General features: G+C 48.5%; 1 protein-coding gene across 1 annotated transcript in view; it reads left to right on the plus strand.

The window, feature by feature from the left end:
• Positions 1–10,708: 10,708 nt before the first annotated feature.
• The window catches only part of RPS6KA1 (ribosomal protein S6 kinase A1), a 37,920-nt gene continuing 27,544 nt past the window's right edge, over positions 10,709–21,084 (plus strand). Inside the window, exons 1-2 of the mRNA XM_028511677.2 lie at positions 10,709–10,956; positions 17,390–17,434. Coding sequence (XP_028367478.1) covers positions 10,894–10,956; positions 17,390–17,434 — 108 coding nt within the window. The 5' untranslated portion in view covers positions 10,709–10,893. The remainder of the gene's footprint in view (positions 10,957–17,389; positions 17,435–21,084) is intronic.

The raw sequence follows: 21,084 nt of genomic DNA on the forward strand, positions 1-21,084 counted from the left end.
CCTGATGGTGTTTAACTTGTTTTTCTGTTTCTTGTATTTCCAATAAACTGAAAGTTGGATCTGAGACTTGATTAGACTCAGGTTTAATGTTTTTGGCAGGAATACCTTATGGGAGATGGTGCTGTATGCTTATTATTGTTACATTTGGAGGCACATAATATTTAATTGAAACGTTTTTACTGGTTGATCCATGAATTCAGAACTCTTGGCCACTCTCTTCATTATAAGACTCGCCATCAGCTTTTTATGTATTGGTCTTTGGCACCCACTAATGATCCATTATTTCATTAGGTGTTACAAAATGGTAATTTTCTAATTCCAGCACATTCTTTTTGCATTCATTAGTTGGAATTCTATAAAAAACTTTGCTTCATTAATTATTTGATTTTTCTGAAATACAGGAAAGACAGAATAAATACTTGATTCCTTTTACTTTGTTTTAATTAAAAAATAATGTTTATTGATTTTAGAGAGAACGGAAGGGGTAGAGAGAGAGAGAAACATCAATGTGAAAGAGAAACATCGATTGGTTGCATCCCATGTGTACCTGGACTGGGGAATTAAACCTGTAACCTAAGCATGTGCCCTGGCTGGGGATTAAAACCCCAATCTTGTGTACAGAATGTACAGAATGGTGTATATTCTTGGTGTACAGAATGATGCTCCAACCAACAGAGCCACACAGGACAGCACCCTTTCATGTTTTTTTTTTATAATTTGTCTGAACTCCTTTCTGAAACAAGATGGGGGGGAAGTGGAAGGCAGGCAGAGCAGTAGAATGGAAAGACCACAGGTCTTGGACTCAGACAGAATCCTGACCATCACTTGTTACCTGTGTGACCCCAGGCAATTATTCTGAGTCTCAGTTTCCTTAACTGCAAATTGGGGATTTGCAAACTTTCCCAAACGTTGAACAGAATCATTTCCAGGCCTAGATCAAGCAATTGACTTTACAGGAAGTATGTTCATTGTGGGAAATTTAGAGGATGCAAATAAAAACAAAAAATGGACTATAAGCCTTGTGAAAAGCATCTAGCACGTGCCTCACACATAGTAGGTGTTTTTGATAACTCCAGCTTGACTCTCAGGCTGCCCTATGTCAGCATCCTCCTGGAAGAGTGCAAATGTAGCCAAGGATGACTCCAGCCTCAGTCCAAGAAAGTTCTAGGAAGAATGAGAGAGGGAGTTGGAGGGAGGATGTAGATTCCTCTGATCTTATGTCAGGAGCTTGTGAACTGAAGTTAGACTGATCTGCCACAAACTTGCAGTGAGATCCTTGGAAAGTCACTTAACATCCCAAGCCACAGTTTCTTACCTGTAAGACAGAGGTCATCAAGATTAACCTGCCAGAGTTGCCGCAAGGATCACATGAGATGTGGCCATAGAAATGCCCATCTTGTGGCAGCCAGTGGAAGGTGCTTGGGAAATGGGAGTTAGCTTGATCTGAGGGAACTTAGTTACTGAAAGCTCCCATCACATGTAAAGTCACTCACAGTTGTCTCCCGTCACTGAGGGGCTGTGTGAGGCCTGGCTTGAAGTCCAGCTTTGTCATACAAATGCTACCTGAGCTGGGTAAACCTTTTCGTCTCTGAGGCTTGGATTCCTCCATTTGTGAAATGGTCAGATAAGGGGTCCAAATCCAAATGCTCCCAGGAGCAGGCAGATAACAAGTGAGTGAAATGGGTGAGGAGTTGAGATGATGGTGGATGGTGGGGAGGGGGGCAGTGATCTGATAATCTTGTGTGTCCAGGAATTGAACCAGCAAACTTTTGGTCCATAGGCCAGAGTGCAATCCACTGAGCCACACCAAGCAGCCAGGACACCTCGCTGCTTTTCTTATCTGTAAAATGGGGATAGTTATTGTACCTACGTCACAGGATTGTTGTGAGGATTAAATGAGCAAGGATGAAACTAGAGTGAGGTTTATTGAAGGCATATCTTGGGTGCAAAATTTAAGAGGGCACCAATAAAAATCACAGCAATCAAGATAACTAATACTTTAATGTAATATACTTTTTAAAAAGTCAAAAGTGCCCTGGCTGATGTGGCTTAGCAAGTTGAGCACTGGCCTGCGAACCTGAAGGTCCCCTGTTCCATTCCTGGTCAGGGCACATGCCTGGGGTGCAAGCCAGGTCCTGAGTTGGGGGTGTGCAAGAGGCAACCTATTGATGTTTCTCCTGCACATCAATGTTTCTCTCCCTCTTTCCCTACCTTTCCCTCTCTCTACAAAATAAAAATAAATCTTTGGTTTTTTCCCAAAGAGTTTATTTACTTACTTTTAGAGAAAGGGAAAGAGAAAGAGGAGACAATCAGCAATGTGCAAGAAATACATCAGTTCGGTTGCCTCCCTCACATGCCCCAACTGGGGACCTAGCCCGCAACCCAGGCATGTCCCCTGACCAGGAATTGAACCAGTGTCCTTTTGATTCACAGGCCAGCACTCAATCCACACTGAGCCATACCAGCCAGGGCTAAAAATAAAATCTTTTTTTTTAAAAAAGTCAAAAGTAGTGCAGAAAAAAAATCCACGAGAGACAAAATATCAATGTTTTTTTTTAAGATTTTATTTATTTATTTTTAGAGAGGGAAGGGAGGCGGGGGGGGGGGCGGGGAGAGAAACATCAATGTGCGGTTGCTGGGGGTTATGGCCTGCAACCCAGGAATGTACCCTGGCTGGGAATCGAACCTGGGACACTTTGGTTCCCAGCCCGCGCTCAATCCACTGAGCTACACCAGCCAGGGCTAAAATATCAATGTTTTAAATAAAAACAGGATCTGACCTTGCACTGACATGGCCTCACAACTTCACCCTAATCCTGGCCCTGTGGATTCTGTCTGAATTTTAAAATGAAATAATACATAAGGAGAACCCCATCCTACCTGCAGGCCCTGTGGTTAAAGGGTGAGAGAGAAAGCATTTGACTTTGTTCACTGCCATATCTCCAGCACCTACAATGGTGCCTCACACATGGTGGGATCTTTTTTTAAAAGATTTTATTTATTTATTTTTAGAGAGAAGGGAAGAGAAGGAGAGAAACATTGATGTGTGAGAGAAATATGCATTGGTTTCCTCCCGCATGCCCCCTACTGGGGACCTGGCCCAGAACTCAGGCACGTACTCTGACTGGGAATTGAATCTGCAACCTTTACAGTTCTCAGGCCAGCACTCAGTCCACTGAGCCACAATAGTCAGGGCTGTGGGATCTTAATAAGTATTTGTTGAATGAAAAAAAGAAAGATGATACATGTCAAACCTTAGAACAGTGCCTGACACCAAGTAGGCGTTCAATAAAATAACAACGATTATGATTGAGAAGATGATGTCATTGTCTGTGGGTCCTTTTCTAACACAACATTTTTTTTAACCCTGACATAACAGAATTATCTTTTTTTTAATTAGTATTTCTTTTTAAAAAATATTTTATTTATTTATTTTTAGAGAGGGAAGGGGGGGGGGGAGAGAGAGAAACATCAATGTGCGGTTGCTGGGGGTTATGGCCTGCAACCCAGGAATGTACCCTGGCTGGGAATCGAACCTGGGACACTTTGGTTCCCAGCCCGCGCTCAATCCACTGAGCTACGCCAGCCAGGGCTCAATACAGTTTTTTAAAGTACAGTAAAAATTACAGTACAAAGAGAGAAAATAATGGACTAATAGTTTTTATTACATATTTTATTTCTTTTGCAAAAAGGAACACACACATTGAGAAACATCTCCAAAAGAAACAACTTGACGGGGTCGAAAGAATGATTTGCACAGAGATCAACAGAATTGCAGTAACTCAAATTTTGTTCCCCTTTGCTTTCATAATCACTGTGCTATCATTGTTAACTTCAAGTCTGCTGTGTAAATGCTGGGATATGAGGACAAGAACACTCCTGAAGTGAGCTCCAATGATTCTGACCTGCTGTGAACTCTTCAACTGAAGGTATATATTGGGGGCCAGTTGTGTAATGGGAAGTTCTCCAAATTAGCTTCCATTTAGATAAATTGTTTATTAAAAGTTAGGTGATAAAATGTCCTCATTTGAAGCTTACATATATATTATATTCTTAAAACTGACAATAATCCCAGCAGTTATTTAGAACTCAGACCAACAGAAAGATATCTTTAGGAGGATTTTATCACCCACATTGTTTAGAATTGTCAGGGCATGGTGATAATAAAAAGTAGACCTGCCCAGTTTCACTAATGTTTTTAAATTCTCTACAGACAATGGAAGCCTTATTTCTTGCACATGGAGGATACGCCATGCCACCACCCTTACCTGATTCACCTCTGCCTCAGGCCACCAGTTTTCTTCCATCCCTGGCTAAGACAGTCCCAAAGGCCTCTTTCCAAAGCTGACATGCCATTACTTTCTAATTCTAATTCTGGCTCTGCAAGTTCTTTCTTTCTTTCAATTTTTTTTCTTTTTTTTTAAATTATTTATCTATTTATTTTTAGAGAGGGAAGGGAGGGAGAAAGAGAGAGAGAGAGAAACATCAATGTGCAGTTGCTGGGGGCTGTGGCCTGCAACCCAGGCATGTGCCCTGACTAGAAATCAAACTGCGATGCTTTGGTTCGCAGCCCGCCCTCAATCCACTGAGCTATGCCAGCCAGGGCCAATTTTTTAAAATTGATTTTTAGAGAGAGGAAAAGAGAGAGGGAGAAAAACATCAATTTGTTGTTCCACTTATTTATGCATTCATTGGCTGATTCTTGTGTGTGCCCTGACCAGGGACCAAAACCTCAACCTTGGTATTATCAGGATGATGCTCTAACCAACTGAGCTACCCAGCCAGTGTTCTGCAAGCTATTTCAAGCTATGTGATTCTGGGTAAGTCAGGTCATTTCTCTAAGTCTCAGTTTCCTCATCTGCTAAATGGGAACAATAAACCCAACCCATCCATGCCTTGAGAGCTCCAAGAGGTAGCATGGAAGAAGACTTTTTGTAAAGAGTGAGCTACACAGGTGGCAGGTAAACAGGCCTTGATGACAAAGGTGATAATGTTCCTCTGAAATCAAATAGAAGTCATTCCTGGATTAAGGATCTGGGAGAGGGGAAGGGGAATCCAGTGGGTGCTAGACTTTTCAAATCACTATGTGTGACTTTTCCCTTCTAGAAAAAGGCTAGATCCATCCTCTTGGTTTGGGAGGCAGAGGCTGATCACAAGGACCCCAGTTCCTCTGCTGCTGTATTGTAGCTCACTTGGACGGAGGGCTTCCTTTCTGGGGGGAGGTGGTTCAGGCAGAAGCAGGGTGTGAGGAAATGCTAATGCCACCTGGCTCTTGTCCTCCAAAGCACCCTAAAATTCACTTACCCATTTGTTTAACTGTCTCCCCCCAAAGATTCTAAGTTCCTAGAGTAAGGGTTGATAATTTTTTTCTAAAGAGCCAGCTAGTAAACATTTTAGGCTTTCCAAGCCATATGGTCTCTGTTGCAACTATTCAACTCTGCTGCTGTAGTGTGAAAGCAGCCCTAGACCATACGTAAACGGAGCATGGCAGTGTTCCAATAAAACTTTATTTATGGATACCGAAATTTGAATTTCATATAATTTTCACAGCATGAAATAGTCTTGATTTTTCTCAATCATTTAAAGATGTAAAAACCATTCTTAGCTCATAGGTGTACAAAATTAGTAGGTCAGATTTGGTCCATGGACTATAGTTCACCCACCTCTATCCTAAAGGACAGAAACTCTCTCTATCTACTCCTCTGCTGTATCCCCACTGCCCAGAACAGTGCCTGGCACATAGCCAGTGTCCAATAAGTGTCTGTTGATGACCAACTGCTTCCTCTTCTGTCTCTCTACCTGCAACTCCATTCCATTTTCTTGCTGTTACTGTGTCCACCTCTAGGGCCACCTCCCATCCTCTCTAACCAGTAGCAACAAGGTTCTGCCTCACCACCAGGCTCCAGGTCAGTAGAAGAGGCCACTGGTCAGTTCCCTGGGAGCCCTGGGACCGTTGCACCTGTGTGCTTCTGTTCCTCCTCGTTGCTCCATCTTTGGTCTCATTCTTACCAGCTTCATGACCACAATCATGGGAGTTCCTTCAAACTGAAGCCTCTTCTCATATTGTCATCACCCACCAATGAAGACCCCACCCAGTGAACTCTGCAAGCCCCAATTCCTAAACAATACAATGTAACAAACACGTACAGTGTATTAGGTATTATAAGTAATCTAGAGTTCTAAGCATGCAGGAGGATGCCAGTTATATGCAAATATTACTCTATTTTATATAAATTACTTGAGAAGCTATAGATTTTGGTTTCAGCGGGGGTCCTGGAACCAACCCTCTGCAGACACCAAGAAATGACTATACTCATATAACCATTCCTAGTTTACATATTCTTGGAAAGACTAACTAAAATGTTCAGAGTCACACAGCTAGGAAGTGGCAGAGCTAGGATTAAAGCCCAAGTTGGTGTGGCTCCATTCACAGTTGTATACTGTGGGCTCACAATATGTCAGATGTATCCAGGAATATAGCAGTAAACAAAATATATAAGTCCTGCCTCATGGAGCTTTGTTCTAGTAGGAGAAGCAAACAATAAATAGGTAAATATACAATATGATTGCTGGAAGAGAGGCATGCCATGAAAAGAAATAAGTAATACCATTGATTGGGAGTTATTTTAGATAACATGCATCTTCTCTCAAGAGGTGACATTTGAGCAGAAGTGAGAGAGTGAGCTCTCAGGAGAGTTGAAGAAAACAATGTTCCAGGTGGAGGACACAGTAGGAGTAAAAGCCAGAGGTGAGAGTGGAGCTGACATGTCAGTGAGCAACCAGGGGCAGTGAGTGAGTGGTAGGAGAGGAGGTACAAGAGGGGGCAGGGGACCAGGTCCTGTGGCTTTGCAGGCTGGTAGTCTTTGGGTTTTGTCTGATGTGTGATGGGGGAGCTATAGGAGGGTTTCAAGCAGGAGATTGCTGTCACCCTTCTCCCTCAGACCTGGATGAAGCAAACAAGAGACTCCATCCCCTCCCCTATTTACCACTACCCACTGTCTGCACACTGAATGGCTCTGCACCCCCTTCTGGGCTTACAGTGTGGTGAAGTAATTGAGTCTGAGAGAACTGGGTTCCCAGTCCAGCTGCGATACTTTATAGCTGTCTGATCATAGGCAATCCTACTCATCTTGGAGCCTCAATTTTCTCATCCAGAAAATAGGGACAATAATTTCTGTCTCATGGTATTATTGGGATGATTTCATGAGTTCTTGCCTGTAAAACACTCAGCTCCAGGTAGGCCACATATTTCTCTTTCGATAAGCCCTCATAGTTGGTGATTATTTATTATTTAAATACTTAAATAAAGTGCTAAGTTCTGGCACTTTGTGAAAGGTAGCTACTATTCTGATTATTCCCCTCATTCTGTGCCATCTACTGCCAAGGAGACACATGTGCTAAGACCCTCCTCTACATGAAAGGTCAAGAAAGAATGATGGTAGACCCTCCCCTCTCTCCCTGGGGCAGGGCTCATCTAGAACCTGTATTCTTGAATATTATAGCAAGCATATGCCCTGGCCCTTAGCCCCTGTCAGTACAGCACCCTGTTCCATGCCAGAATGATCTCTTCAACTGGGTACAGAATAATAATCTCAGTTGGGTCCAGCAAAGCCCTTTCACATTCATGAGTCACACTCATTTAACACCTCAAGCGACCGCCCAGAACAGCCCGTTTTACTAACCCCATTATTATTAATAATAATAATAGCTAGCATTTATCCACTACTCAGAGTGTAGCATTTCAGAGCATGAGGTTAAAATGCCTGGGTCTAAGTCCTGAATGCACCATTTTGTAGTTAGGTGATGTTGGACATATGACTTAGCTTATTTAAGTACCTACTATGTGCCAGGCAGTGTGTCAGATGCCAGAAAGACAATGAAGAGTCAAGAAAACAAATGTGACTGCTGCCCTCTCGGAATTTACTATGTAATTGAAGAGGCAGATGTGAATCAAATCATGTAAACACTCATAAAGGTTTGAGGAGTGATGGGGGAACCATAGGAGGGTTTCAGGTAGAGGAATGCTAAAGTGCTAAGAAGTATCCATTGCTATGAGTGTGTACAACAGGGAGGTAAGGGAATGTGTCCTGGAGGAAGTGATTGTGAAGATAGGCTGGCCTGAGGAAGAGGGAAGATGGTTTTAAGTATAGGGAATAGCATGTGCAAAGGCCCTGTGGTTGAAGCATAGAGAAAAATAGAGGAAAAACTATGAGCTCAGGATGCAGGATCAGCACATTGCAGACTGTGGTTTGGTCTCTATAGCTCTCTACTGAGCAACCGCTGTCCCTACAACACAGATGGGCAAGCTGACCTACACAAGCTCCCCAGGCAGGGCTTGGATGTGCTCTGGATCCCCTTTTTTCATCATGACCCACTGTCTTTCCAATACTCTTGGGTGAGGGGCCACAGGAAGTGAAAGTAATTCATAGGAAAACACAATCACTACTCAGTCCTTAAATTGAGATGAGATACTTGATAGAAAATCCTTTTCTGTAAGATGGAAAAGAGAGGACTAGAGAGAGGCCTCAGGGTAGGGGCAGACGGGAGGTAAAAATCACTCTTGCTTTTCCCTCACTTTCTCCACTCTCATTCATCTCCCTAGCCAAGTCATTTGCCTTATTCTCTGGGTTTCAGTGTCTCTTCCTAAATCTAATTTCAATCTGGCTTGCAGCCAGATATTTGGTACCTGTCCGCAATCTGTTCTGAGCCCTGAGTAGGATTACTAGATTCAGTAAATCAAAATACAGAGTACACAGGTAATTTTGAATTTTAGATAAACAACAATTATGTCCAAATATTACAATGTTATCCCTGAGCAGTGGCAGTTGGGGCATCACAAGGTGGTTTGGGGCAACTGAACTGGGTGATACCAACACTGATGTTAATAGTGGCTGCCAACTCTAGTCTAGGCCACCTTGGGTTTATTCCTCACTTTTTCATCAGGAAGGTGGAGAGTGAGTGAACAAGAGAACAAAATCTGGGCCCAGACTGCAGGGTTGTCTCTCAGCTCTGCCATTTTCCAGCTGTGTAACCTTGGAGGGCCCCAGAGAAAGAGACGATTGATTTCTCTACCTCAGTTTTGTTTGCACGTCGGCAATAATAACAGCGCCGACCTCATAGTGTTATGAGGGTTAAATGAAGTTATGCAGGTCAAATGCTTAGAACAGTGCCTAGTCCATAGTAAGTGCTATATTAGTGTTAGCTGTAATTATTTAATCACACCAGACTGAATGTAAACTCCATGAGAGCAGGGGCCTTGTTTTGTTTATTCCTCAGCATCTACAAGTAGGCCTGGCTTATGATATACGCTCAGAAAGAGGGCCTGGCATGTAATATGTAGTCATTAATATTTATTGAATTAAAATGAATTTAGTCCTCAGCATATACCTGAAAGTTTGGGATTATAATTCCCCTTTTACAGAGAAGGAACTGAGGTTTAGAGACATAAAATGAGTTTTCCAATGTGAAGGAGGTGACAGACCTGGGATTCAAGTTCAGATTTACTGGGTTCCAAAGGCTTTTCTGCTAAAACTCAATTCACTTCAACAGCTGAGGTACTGCCCTGGGAACAAGGAATGAGGGGAACTCTGGATTTAGGAGAAATCCTCATCCACTTTAATTTTTTAAAGTCCTAATCTGTTCTTGACCTGCTCTGTGTGTGGCCTTGGGTAGGTCATCTCATCTTTCTGAGGCCGTTTTATGATTTGTCAACTAAATGGTGGTTTGGATTCAAGGAAATTACACGTTGGTGGAGGCTGGTTCACAGAAGGCTTTTGATAAACAACCCTCTCCATCCCCCTGAACAGCTTTGTAAACATCCAGTCTTCCCCACCATGAACCTGCAAGCTCATCCCTCCATTCATCCATGTGTGAATAAAACTTATCACACCTGGACCCCTAACACCTCTTTAGGTGGAGGCTGAATCTATGCAGGGAGAATGGCTCTCCCTGGCCTTTTACTCCAAGAGCAGCCCAAGTGTGTCTATCCTGGGAGCCTAGTCCCTGCCCTGCTCAGAGGAGCTGTGAGTCCAAATCAGCCCAGCTCTGTGCCTGCAGCTGAAAGATTCTGGAGAGACTTGGCATGAAATGAGCTCCCCTCAAGCACAGGTTGCAAAAAAAATGCATATTAAGAAGTCACTTTGGGGAAACTGTGGTTTCTGATGGTGGTAACTGTGTTAGAACTTACCTGGGGATGGATCTATGAGATCCCCACGGGATCCCAGTGTTGACTTTCGTAGGGTGGATCCCTAAAGGCTCCTGAGGAAAGGCCTCAGGGGAGTGGGGCCCAGGCTCCTTTCAAGCCAGAATCAGGCCTGGGACTTTCGATGTGTGTGGGGGGGGCGGGGGCGGGGGGGAAGCTGGGGGATTCTCTCCCACTTTGGGGACAAGGCACACCTAGAAAGCGATTCCAAATGAGCTGAGTGGGGGAGAGAGCGGTGGACCTGGCGCGGCCGGGCGAGGGGGTGGTGGTGAAGTGGGGTTGCGGGGGGAAACGAGGTTTGGGAGGGAGGAGTCAGGAGGACTTGTAGGCGGAGCAGAACGCAGGGCTAGGGGTTTGAGGTGAAGTACCCGTCAGTGATCCCCTTCTACCCAGGCGGGGGTCCCGCTGGGAATGTCCTGCCTCGAGGACTGGGGCGGGGTTTCTGCGGCCCCGCCCCTCACGCAGGTAGCCAATGGGCGCGGCGGCGCCGGATGACGGAGCCGAAGTGCGAGTGCCGCGGCGGCTGCGGCGGTGGTGGCTGTGTCGGTGCGGACGGCCCAGCCGGAGCGAGGGGGTCTCAGGGAGGGAAAGGCAGGGGCGCGGGGGCGCAGAACCGGGGACCCGGGAACCCCGGAGGCGGCGCGTCCCGGCCCCGCCCGCCGGAGGAGCGCGAGCGGCCCGGGGGCGGCGCGATGCCGCTCGCTCAGCTCAAGGAGCCCTGGCCGCTCATGGAGCTGGTGCCGCTGGACCCGGAGGTGAGCTAGCGGGGTGGGGGACCGGCGCCGGCAGCCGGCGATCCCGGATCCCCACTGGGGCGGGGCGGCTTGCGGCGCCGCTCCGGTCTGCGAGGGCCCTCCGATCTCTTGCCCCTTCTTCGGCTCCACCCCCTTCTGCCCCGGGTTTGTCTGTGTGAGGGACAGTTCCGCCAAGCGTCGAGAACCCGCTTAGTCCGGAGAAGGGATCCGGTGGGGCGCTGAGCGCTGGCCTCCCTCATCCCGCACACCTAGACCCATGCCGGGAGCTGTCGGGGCTTCCTCTATTAGCTCAGACGGGCAGGGCTGGGGTGTCTGATGTCTGGAATTCTACGAGACAAGGGTCATGGACGCCCGCTTCTTGACGTCTCCCAGCGTCCTGCTCCAAAAGCTCCCAGCTTCTCCGCTGCTGCCCCTAGAAAGATTGTCCCCTTTTACCCTTGGCAGTTGTGGAATGTGGGGTGCTACTGCTGGTCTGGGACTGAAACTCTTGGTTTTCTTTACCCCGAGGCTAGGGCCAGAGGGCACCTGTGTTCTCTGTCCCACACTATGGAGAAGAGAGTGGGAACAAGCCCTTCGACCTTGTGAAGATTATTCCTGGAGAGGTGCTGGACTTCGGTGCCTGCTACCTTCTGGTGCCCCCTCCCATAGAAGGGCTGGGACCCTGAGTAGTTTGGTTTCTGTCAGCCTAGCCTCTCCCAGAAGCCACTCCTGCCCTCCTCAGAGAATTTTATGGTGCCAGGCCCTAAGCATGCAGGAGGCCAGTTCTTCCTGTACCCTTTGACCCCCAGGGTCAAGGTCAAGCCCCTGGAGCAGGTCAAAAAAATTTCCTCTCAGCCTTTTGCTGGGAAGAAGGCAGGTGATACTCCCTTTCCAAAGGGGATGTGGGGTTTATGCAGGGAGTGTGTGGAAACCTCAGTGAGCCTGGGAGCCAAGGTGATTTTCTCCTGGTTAGGGCCCTTAGCCTCTGCCTAGGTCTCCTTCTCTTCTCAGGTCCCCTTTTCTACCTTCTCTTACCGGGGGCAACCACCAAGGGCCCTGTCTCTAGGGTCTCGGGTTGAGATCAGAGTGAGGACCCTTGGTCCCTAGCATCCAAGGTGTGCTGCCCCTTTAAAGGGATGGTCATGGCTGACACTGGCTATTGGAGGGTGGGCGAGGCAGGATTAGGTAACCAACCTGAAGGCGCAATTTGGAGTAAATTGCTCTGGGATTCCTGCCATGGGGTTTTTACAGGCCCTGCATGCTCTTAGAGGTTCTCTCTCGCTGACTCACCCTCTTCTGAGGTGAGAAACACTGCCCTCTGCAGCCCCTATCCCCACTTACCCTCTGCCCCCAGGACTAGGTTACTAGGGCCTAGAGGTGGGGGGAGCTCTGAGGTGGATTACTCTGCCCTGGCATGTCCCTGCAACCATAGGCCTCTCTAGAGGTAGGTAGATTGGGAGAGGCCAGGGAGGAACTTCACCCAAGGACTTACCTTGGAGGTAGGAAGGGCAGACACCCCGGAGTTTGATTCCCAGTCCAAGGAACTACTTCCTGCTTCCCTTTAAGGAATCCTGGGGCAGGGCCCTGCTAGCTTAATCTGGAGGCCAGGTATAAATAGGAAACTCAACTCAGTTTTGAGTACTACTGCACTTAAACTCTGTGAGAGGAAAAGGCTTGCTTAATTCCTAGGATTGGGGAGGAGGTATGATTTCTTCAGAACTTCACCTTGGAACTGCTGTGTGACCCTTAGTCAGTCCTTAGCCTCTCTGGGCCTCTGTTTCTTCAGTGGCCAGGGTTGGCTTCTGGCCTCTGCTTCATGGACATGAGAGGGTACAAAGCCCTTGGTACTGCTGCCCATTCTCCCCTGCCCCCACTCCATGGAGGCGCCAGGCAACTGGGTGTTATTGTTTGGGTAACAGGAGCCATGGGGCAGCCAGGGCACAGGTTGGGCTGTTCTCACTGGAGAACAGGGCCTCGCTGTTCTTAGCCCAGGTGACATGTAAGTGATACAGCAGCCTGACCTGCAGGTATAGGCACTGCTGCTGGCTCCTGGCCGGGAAGGAGGCAGACAAGGGACTGGCGGGGGCATTTGGCAGAGGCCTGGGATCTGGACTGCCCTGCCCTCCCCATGACGCTGCTGAAAACTGGCTGCTGGGAGGCAGGGCCTGGCTCAGGGTGTGGTCCAGGTGGAGCAAACTCATTGGAAGTGTGGGTGAGGATTCTGCTTGGGCCTTCCCTGGCCTTGCTGAAAGCTGTAACCTTGTCCCCAGGCGTGGCCCTACTTTGTACAGAGCTTTACTATGTGCTACCCACCCTGCTTCACCTGTGTCACCTTATTTAAATAAAATAATTCTCATAACTTCTCAAGGTAGGGATTGTTACTCCAATTTTATTACCCCCATTTTCATATGAGACAACTGAACTCCGAGAATAGGCCTGTGAAGTAATATCAGAGTCAGTATTGGAACCCAGGTCTCTCATGTTGGCGGAGGCTTAAGGATGGGGAAGGGTTGGGATCAAACTGACCTAGGTGGAAGGTACTCCAAGAGAGGCTCCGGATGTTGGCAGACTCCTCGTCCCAAAGGGCCCTTGTCCAGCCTTTGCTGAGGATGAGTGGTGCCAGCCATCCGTGGCACCTGGCCCCCAGCCTCCAGCAGTGTACAGGGCTGCCAATCCTGGGCTCTGAACCCAGCTCCTGGGGCCACTTCCTGCCTGCAGGGCATGTGCTGTCCTTGTCCATCTGCTGCCTGGCTTCTTTAGACAATGCCCTGGGCCTGCCTCTCTTCCCAAAACAGAGCTGCTTGGGTAGAAGGGAAGGATGCCTGTTGGAACTTAACCTCTGACTTCTAGGGAAGGGGCATAGTGCTGTGGGGGCCCTGGGCTGCTGTCCCCATGAACAGGGCTCTTTGAAAAAGAATGAGGAGAGTGGGTCTCCACCTTCTAAGAGGCTGAAGGGCCCTTCCTGTACTAGACTCCAGATGAGGTCCATCATTCAGTATCCTGCAATGTCAGCATCATTGTCCCCTTCCATTCATTCATTCATTCGTTCATTCATTCATCAAAAATTTATTGAGTACTTATCATGTGACAAGTGCTATTCCAAGTAGCAGGATGCAGCTGTGTACAAGACAGATGAGGAAACTGAGGCTCAGAGACATGATGTGATAAACTCAAGGTCAAAGTGAGTGGTTGGCACAGCTAGTATTAGTGGCTGTGTCTTCATGGCTGCAGAGCCGTGTTCTTTCCTCCATCCAAGTAGCAGTCAGGTTAGAAGGACAAATGAACCCTATCTTCCCAGGACCCTGGCTCTGAGGAGCAAGCTCACCTGTGGTCCTTTTTTGTACTCGAGGTCTTTTTTCCAGGGTTGTCATTCGCTCCCCGCCTCCCATCCCCTGCTAGAGACTTTACGCATCAGCTCTTAACAGGTGTAGGGTTACATGAGGATGGCACCCAAGGCAGAGACCCTGGGATTGGAGGCAGCCAAACAGGGCCTGTGGGGTCCCCTGAATCATCCAGGACACTTTTCAGTAAGCTCACACCTCTGGGTACACCCACTGCCTCCCCTCCCTCATCAGGGATTTAGGCTTACAACCACAAGACATTGCATTATGGCCCTATGGCTCTTCCCTGCTAGCTGAGGGACTTCAGGTAAATCCCTTTGCTCTCTGAGCCTTGTCTGAAAAATGGGAGTCATAGACCCTGCTCTGGCCTCCCTGCTCTCTTTGCTGGGTTGAGCTTGAGCTGGGTGCCAAGGACATGATGACAGACAAGCCCGGGCTCCTTCCTGAGTTAACCTGAGGGTTCCTCAGTGCTGTGGGACCCAGAGGAAGGAGGGAAGGACTTCAGGCTGTGTGGACAGAAGAGATTATATTTGAAGAAGACCAGGAGTTTGCCAAGGTAACAAGGCAGGAAGGGTTTTCTTGGTAGAAGGAATGAGCTATCATGCAAATGTTTAAGGATATGAAGTAAACTGGTTGTTCAGGGTTTCAGGTCGTCCAGTTTAGCTTAAGAACAGGGCCCAATAATAATAATGTCTGTTGTTTGTGCACCTAGTACTTGCTAGGTGTGTATATTTTTAGACTACTTTTTTGCTTATAGCCACCTGAAGAGGTACATTACTTTTATCCCCATTTCACAGATGAGGACTGAAGCCCTGTGAAATGAAGTAACCTCAGGATCATACAGGTGGTAGAAGCTAGAATTTGAATCCACAAGGTTAGGTTCCATAACTCACATTCTTTTTTTTTAATCCTCACCTGAGGACATGCTTATTGATTTTAGAGAGGGGGGAAGGGAAGGAAGGAGAAAAATATCGATGTGAGAGAAAAACGTCGATTGGGTGCATCTTGTATATGCCCAGACCAGAGACCAAACCCATGACATTTCGGTACCCAGGATGACACTCCAACCAACCGAGCTACACTGACCAGGGCCAGAACCCACATTCTTAATCACTTCTGTTGGGCAGTCGGAGATGATGGCTTTGAATGCCATGCCAAGGAGCTGGGACTGTATTCTGCAGGCATTGGGAAGTCACGGAAGGCTTTGGGGCCTGATGCATAGCAGGTTCTCAGTAAGTAGTGAGGGAGTGACTCAAGTGCAATGATCACAGTTGAGTTTTAGGAAGGATGAGAGTTTGGGATAGGGGAAGGCTGGAGTGTGGGGCTGGTGTGTAGGCTGTTGAGAGCATCTGTGGGAATTTTGTCAAGAGTTTAGAAAGTTGCCCTGGCTGGTGTGACTCAGTAGGTTGAGTACTGGCCTGTGAACAAAAGGGTTGCCAGTTTGATTCCCAGTGAGGGAGCTTGCCTGGGTTGCCGGCCAGGTCCCCATTAGGGGGCGCGTGAGAGACAGCCACACATTGATGTTTCTGTCTCCCATCTCCTCTCTAAAAATCAAAAAAGAGTTTAGAATGTTGGATGAAGTGAAGCTCAAACTACAAATGCACCCTTTCTTCCCCTAGGCTCTGATCAACCTGGCCTTTCTCCTTAGGCTGCTGAGAAGTGACAACATATATGTGTATGTGTGTGTGGGGCAGGGGGCCTGCAGAACACTGACCCTGGGGAGGATTAGGGGCATTAAAGGGGCTCAGGGGGCAGGATGTCCTGGGAGCAGCAGGGGGGAGCTGTTCCAGGGGCAGAGAGATTACGTAATGGGCAGAACACAGCTGTGCCTGCTGCCGCCAAGCAAAGCCACAGCTGCCCTCTGGACCCAGCCTCTGACTCCAAAGTCCTGACCTGCCCTAGGCTGTATCTTCCCAGCCTAGCTGTTAGGAGTCTCTGTTTGCCTTACCACACTCTTGTTGTGCCAGGACAGGTAGGGACACCTCCTTTCAGCTCCCCAAGGTCCAGATAAATTAAGTTAGTCACCTTGTATCACATGGGAAAGGGATGGACTGGGTTTGGGATACCCCAGGATGAATAATGTCCACCTGAGTGTGAAGTCTGGGGACTGGAAAAAGCAGGACTTCCCAGAGATGGGGCCTAGTGCCCACTCCTCTGCAAGTTGTTCCCCTGTCTGGGGTGTGGGTTGCTGTTCAGCAGAACTTTTTTGAGCACTTCCTGGGTGTCAGAGACCAGAATTTGAATCCCCACTTATCAGTTGTGTGACCTTAGGTATCATTACTAGGCCCCTCAGCCTCAGTTTCTCTCTCTGTCGTAGGGCTAGGTCCTTCCTCCCAGGTCATGAGGATTTAATGATGCCACAGGTGTGAGGCACTGAGCCCAGTGCCTGGCGTATGACAGGGGCTCGGAAGAGAGCAGCTGTTAGCACGGAGCTGTAATCTCTACCCTCCCAGGACTCCCTTTGTTCGGAAGGGCAAGTGTGTGTGTAAATAGTTCCTGCAATGTGACAAGTGGTACAGTGCATAGTGGACTGCAGGGCATAGTGGGCCAACAGCAATTCTGTCTGGCTGGGCAAGGGTCCCAGAGGAGGCAAGGCCAGGGTAGCCACCGTCTCTGGGCTGGACACTTACCCAGACTGTTTTTCCACACTTGCAGCATCTCTGGGAAGTAGCTGTAATTATCCCCATGTCACAGGTCATGAAACTGAGGCTACTTACAGTCTATCAGTTGTCACAAAGTCACACAGTTTGTCTCTGGCAGAGCTGGGAGCCACACATATTCTTTCTTTATTGGGAGGAGGTGACATTTGAGCTGAGTCTTTAAAGATAGGTAGTCTTCAAAGATAGTGTTCTTTGCCAGGCAGAGAGCTGAGTGAGGGAGTATCGGGAAATGCACTGCCTGGGTGGTGAGAGGCTGTTGCAGGAGGGCTTGATACCTGTGCCCGCACTGTACAAGTGGAGGTGGGAGACCCATCTCGAACTCCTATCCCACCTCCATGGCCTCTCTGGTTACTGGGAACAGCGGAAGATGGGGTGCCTCACAGGGTCTGTCTTTGCTCTGTCCCATGCTGGTAAACTCTGACAGTGTTCCCTAATCTCTCTTCTCTTTTCTAGAATGGACAGGCCTCAGGGGAAGAAGCTGGACTTCAGCCATCCAAGGTGAGGACTAGGGCTAGAAGCCTGGGCTAGGGATTGTGGGGGGGCACTGTTTACATGGCCATGGAGGAGGAAGGAGACCTGCCCTCAATTCACCTGGGTGTGAGGGCCCTGGCCTCTCACCCCTTTCCCAGTTCAGCTTTCCTTTTCTGGTTCTAGTTAACCCTCAAGGCAACCCTGTGCGTGGAGATCACTTGCTCATCCCTTCCTGTTCCTTAGGTGAGAGGACTGCAGTCCAGACTGCAGGGTCAGAAGCAGAATTCATGTTAGAAGTACAGTTACCTATCACCCAGGCTAAGACACTTCCTTAGTTTATTTACTGTTGGTGGCTTGGCTGGCTATAAGGAGAGGGCTGAAGGAGTGATGGGAGAGGCTCAGGTCATTTGGGCCTGACATCATCTGGGCATGTGATGCTGGAGGGGACCTGGTGGGCACACAGGCTATTTCCCAGGGCTCTCAGCTCCCAACATGAGGCTGGTCCCTCACCCCTGCTGTCTCTGCTTCCCCTGGGTTCCTCCCACACTCAATTGTGCGAGGTCACGGAGTTGCTGGCTGTGAAGAGACTTTGGAAGCCACCTAGGCAGGCAGAGTGTGAATAAAGCAGACCTGGGTTCAAGTCCTGGCTCTACCCTCACCATTTTGCCAGAAGCTCTTCTGCTTTCTGAGTCTCAGTTTCCTCATCTGTAAATTGGGGATAACAGTGCCTACTTCATAGAAGTGATGGGAAGGACATATGAAATAATAACTGCCTGGCAAACAGTGACTTCAGCATCAGCAGCATGAATATCCCAGTGTCTGGTTCAACTCCACTTCCTACCAGTAGTCACATCTTCCAAGCATGGGTCTGCCTGGGCACTAGACCAGCCATAAGCTCAACCTTTGAGATAGACCCAGGGTTGGTCCCCATGTTTGTCTTGACTCAGCCTCCTAAGATAAGGTTGCTGAGCTGCCTGGGGTAGGGCTGGGTAAGAGAAGTAGGCTCCTACCCGCTCTTCTGTTGGTTACTATGGCAACCTTGGGCCACCAGAAGCCAGGCAAGTGGTGGGGATTGGGCCCCTTGGTTTGCTTGGCCCCATGTCTACAGAATCTCCTCCTACACAGTAGATGCCCCTAGTTGCCTGGTAACAAAAATGAAGGGGCTATAGGTCCCCAGTGAAGAACTAGTATGTACATATCTTCAGCTAAGGTTCTGGGGGTAGCAGCTTTGGGGGGGGGAGCTGGTGGTAAGTACAGCTTCTCATCTGGAGCTAGAGGGGCTGGTTGAGAGAAGACCGGAGCTTACCCGGTCAGGTAACCTATATTTGATCCCCCAAGCCTGTGACTCCTGCTCTAAAGAAGAAAATTCTGGGGTAGGGGAGACGAGGCCGGGAATGAGTGGGATGGTGAGAGCCTCAACTGCCACATTAAAGAAGAAAAAGAACTTAACACACACCTGGCACCACACCAGGAGCTATCCCTTTAGTTCTCACAATACCCCTAGAGGTAGAAATTGTTATTATTTCCATTTTATAAGATGAGAAAATTGAGGCCCACAGTCTCATAGCTGGTGGGCAGAGGAGTCAGGGCTTGTTTGACCACAGAGCCCATTCCTCCCAGCCCAGGGAACACTCAGTGCTGAAGAGGAAGAACATTGGGTTCCTGTGACCCCCAAGTTCCACCATTCCTAGGAATTTATTTATCTACCTTCTCCATTTCCCCAGAACGGCACAGTATCCCCAATGCTCACTTCTGGGCCCAACACACTAGGGGGCGCTCAGCCTATGGTCAGGACCTCATCACTTTGTATACTGGAATGAGCTGGCAAAGGGCTGGTTTATCTTTTGCTTCCTCAGACCTTCAGTGCACCCTGCTGTGGCACTAGGAACTACAAAATGAAAGCAATATCCCCACCCTCAGGGGGCTCCCAGGGGTGCAGGTGGAGACAGGAAAGCTATGTGGGGGGCACTGTGATGGGGGAGAAGATGACTATGGGCACATAGAACTTTCATTCTGTGCCAGGCCCCATATTGGTCACAGAAATACACCACCTTCCAATGGCTACATTTCTCTCGGTGTGGTGACATGAGCAAGTCCTGGAGAACCCTGCTAGTGGCATCTGAGCTTAGGACTGGGCGTGGACCAGATGGATGGTTACTGGCAGAGGAAGAAACACTGGGAAAGGCTGCAGGGCACCAGGCCATCTTCCCTATAGAGCTGGCATTTGGCAGGGCCTTGAAAGGCAGGATTTGGGCAGCTTGAGAGAAAAGTGCATATTCCACCTGGAGAAGAGGTGGGAGGGGGACTTGGGAGTCAGGTGTTCTGAGTTCAGAATCCTTCCCCTCTTTCCTGTTTGCCTCATAACCTTGGGTGAGTGGTTTGCTCCTCTGAAGCGCAGATGCTTTTTCTGTAGAATTGAGTCCATCCTTCAGGACTACCCAGAGGGAAGCATGGAGGTGGGCATGGGATGCGTATAAATTAAAGAATCTGACCTGGCTGGCGTAGCTCAGTGGATTGAGCGCGGGTTGCGAACCAAAGCATCGCAGGTTTGATTCCCAGTCAGGGCACATGCCTGGGTTGCAGGCCACGGCGCCCAGCAACTGCACATTGATGTTTCTCTCCCTCTCTCTCTTTCTCCCTCCCTTCCCTCTCTAAAAATAAATAAATAAAATCTTTTAAAAAAATCTAACAAGGTGTGAGGTACAGTGTTGGTGTTCAAAATTTGTTTGTTTCAAGCAGAAGGGGGGATTTGGGGTTAGCAGCCGTAGTGCAGACAGCAGTCTAGGGTGAGAGCTCCCTGGATCTTTTCAGTACTTAGGGTGCACCTGGTATCCTCAGGCACAGTGGGGTTCCATTTACCCTCCCTTCCTTCCTGGGGGTAGACTGGGCACCCCAGGCCCCCTCCCCTGGCTATCTCCGGAGCTGGACCCTTTGAAGTGCCTGTAGGTCTATTTTGAGAGCTGAGCTTCTCCCCCCTCCCCTCCTCTCTTCCTGTTTATGAAACCCTGATCCCTCCCGGATCCCTCTTGCTCCCCTGGCTGGAGCTCAGGCAGGATGTGACTGTGGACTTCGGGTAGCCTCAGGTGTTGTAGGGAACTTCCCCTGGACTGGCTAGGGCAAGCTAGCCCACCCTCCCAGCACCTGGGACCCTGTGGCTGGGTTGTGTCCTTTCCATCTGCCCAGAGGAGACACTGCCGCAGTAAGACTGCCCACTAATCCAGAGAGAAGTTCTGTTTACTATGTCCCTTTGCTCCTGTAGCCCATTTTGCTTCTAGAAACAACATCTCATTTTAACCTCTGTTTTATAGAGGAGGAAACTGAGGCTTAGGCAGGGAGAGAGTTTGCCTGGGAGCGCTCAGCTAGTGAATGGACAGTTCTTAACTTCCCAGCCTGGACTTGTAGCCTTAAACCTCTTGTTCACCCTGGTCTCTCTACATGAAGTGTCTTTTTTCTGCTTTCTGTTTGGCCAACACCTGTTCTTCCTCAGGGTCTAGCTAGACTGCCCCCTCTCTGGAAGGTACTTGAACCTCACCCTATGCAGATAGTTACAGCCTCTGGGTACCCACAGCCCCTGACTGTAGCTCTATCTCTGTTCAATTGTGTTTTGTTATGTATTGATTTTTTGGAGCTACCTGAGGTCAAGGCTGGCATCTGCCTTAACGTGTGTGCTTTCTAGT

The sequence above is a fragment of the Phyllostomus discolor genome, chromosome 5 (genome assembly GCF_004126475.2).
Source record: "Phyllostomus discolor isolate MPI-MPIP mPhyDis1 chromosome 5, mPhyDis1.pri.v3, whole genome shotgun sequence".
NCBI lineage: Eukaryota > Metazoa > Chordata > Mammalia > Chiroptera > Phyllostomidae > Phyllostomus > Phyllostomus discolor.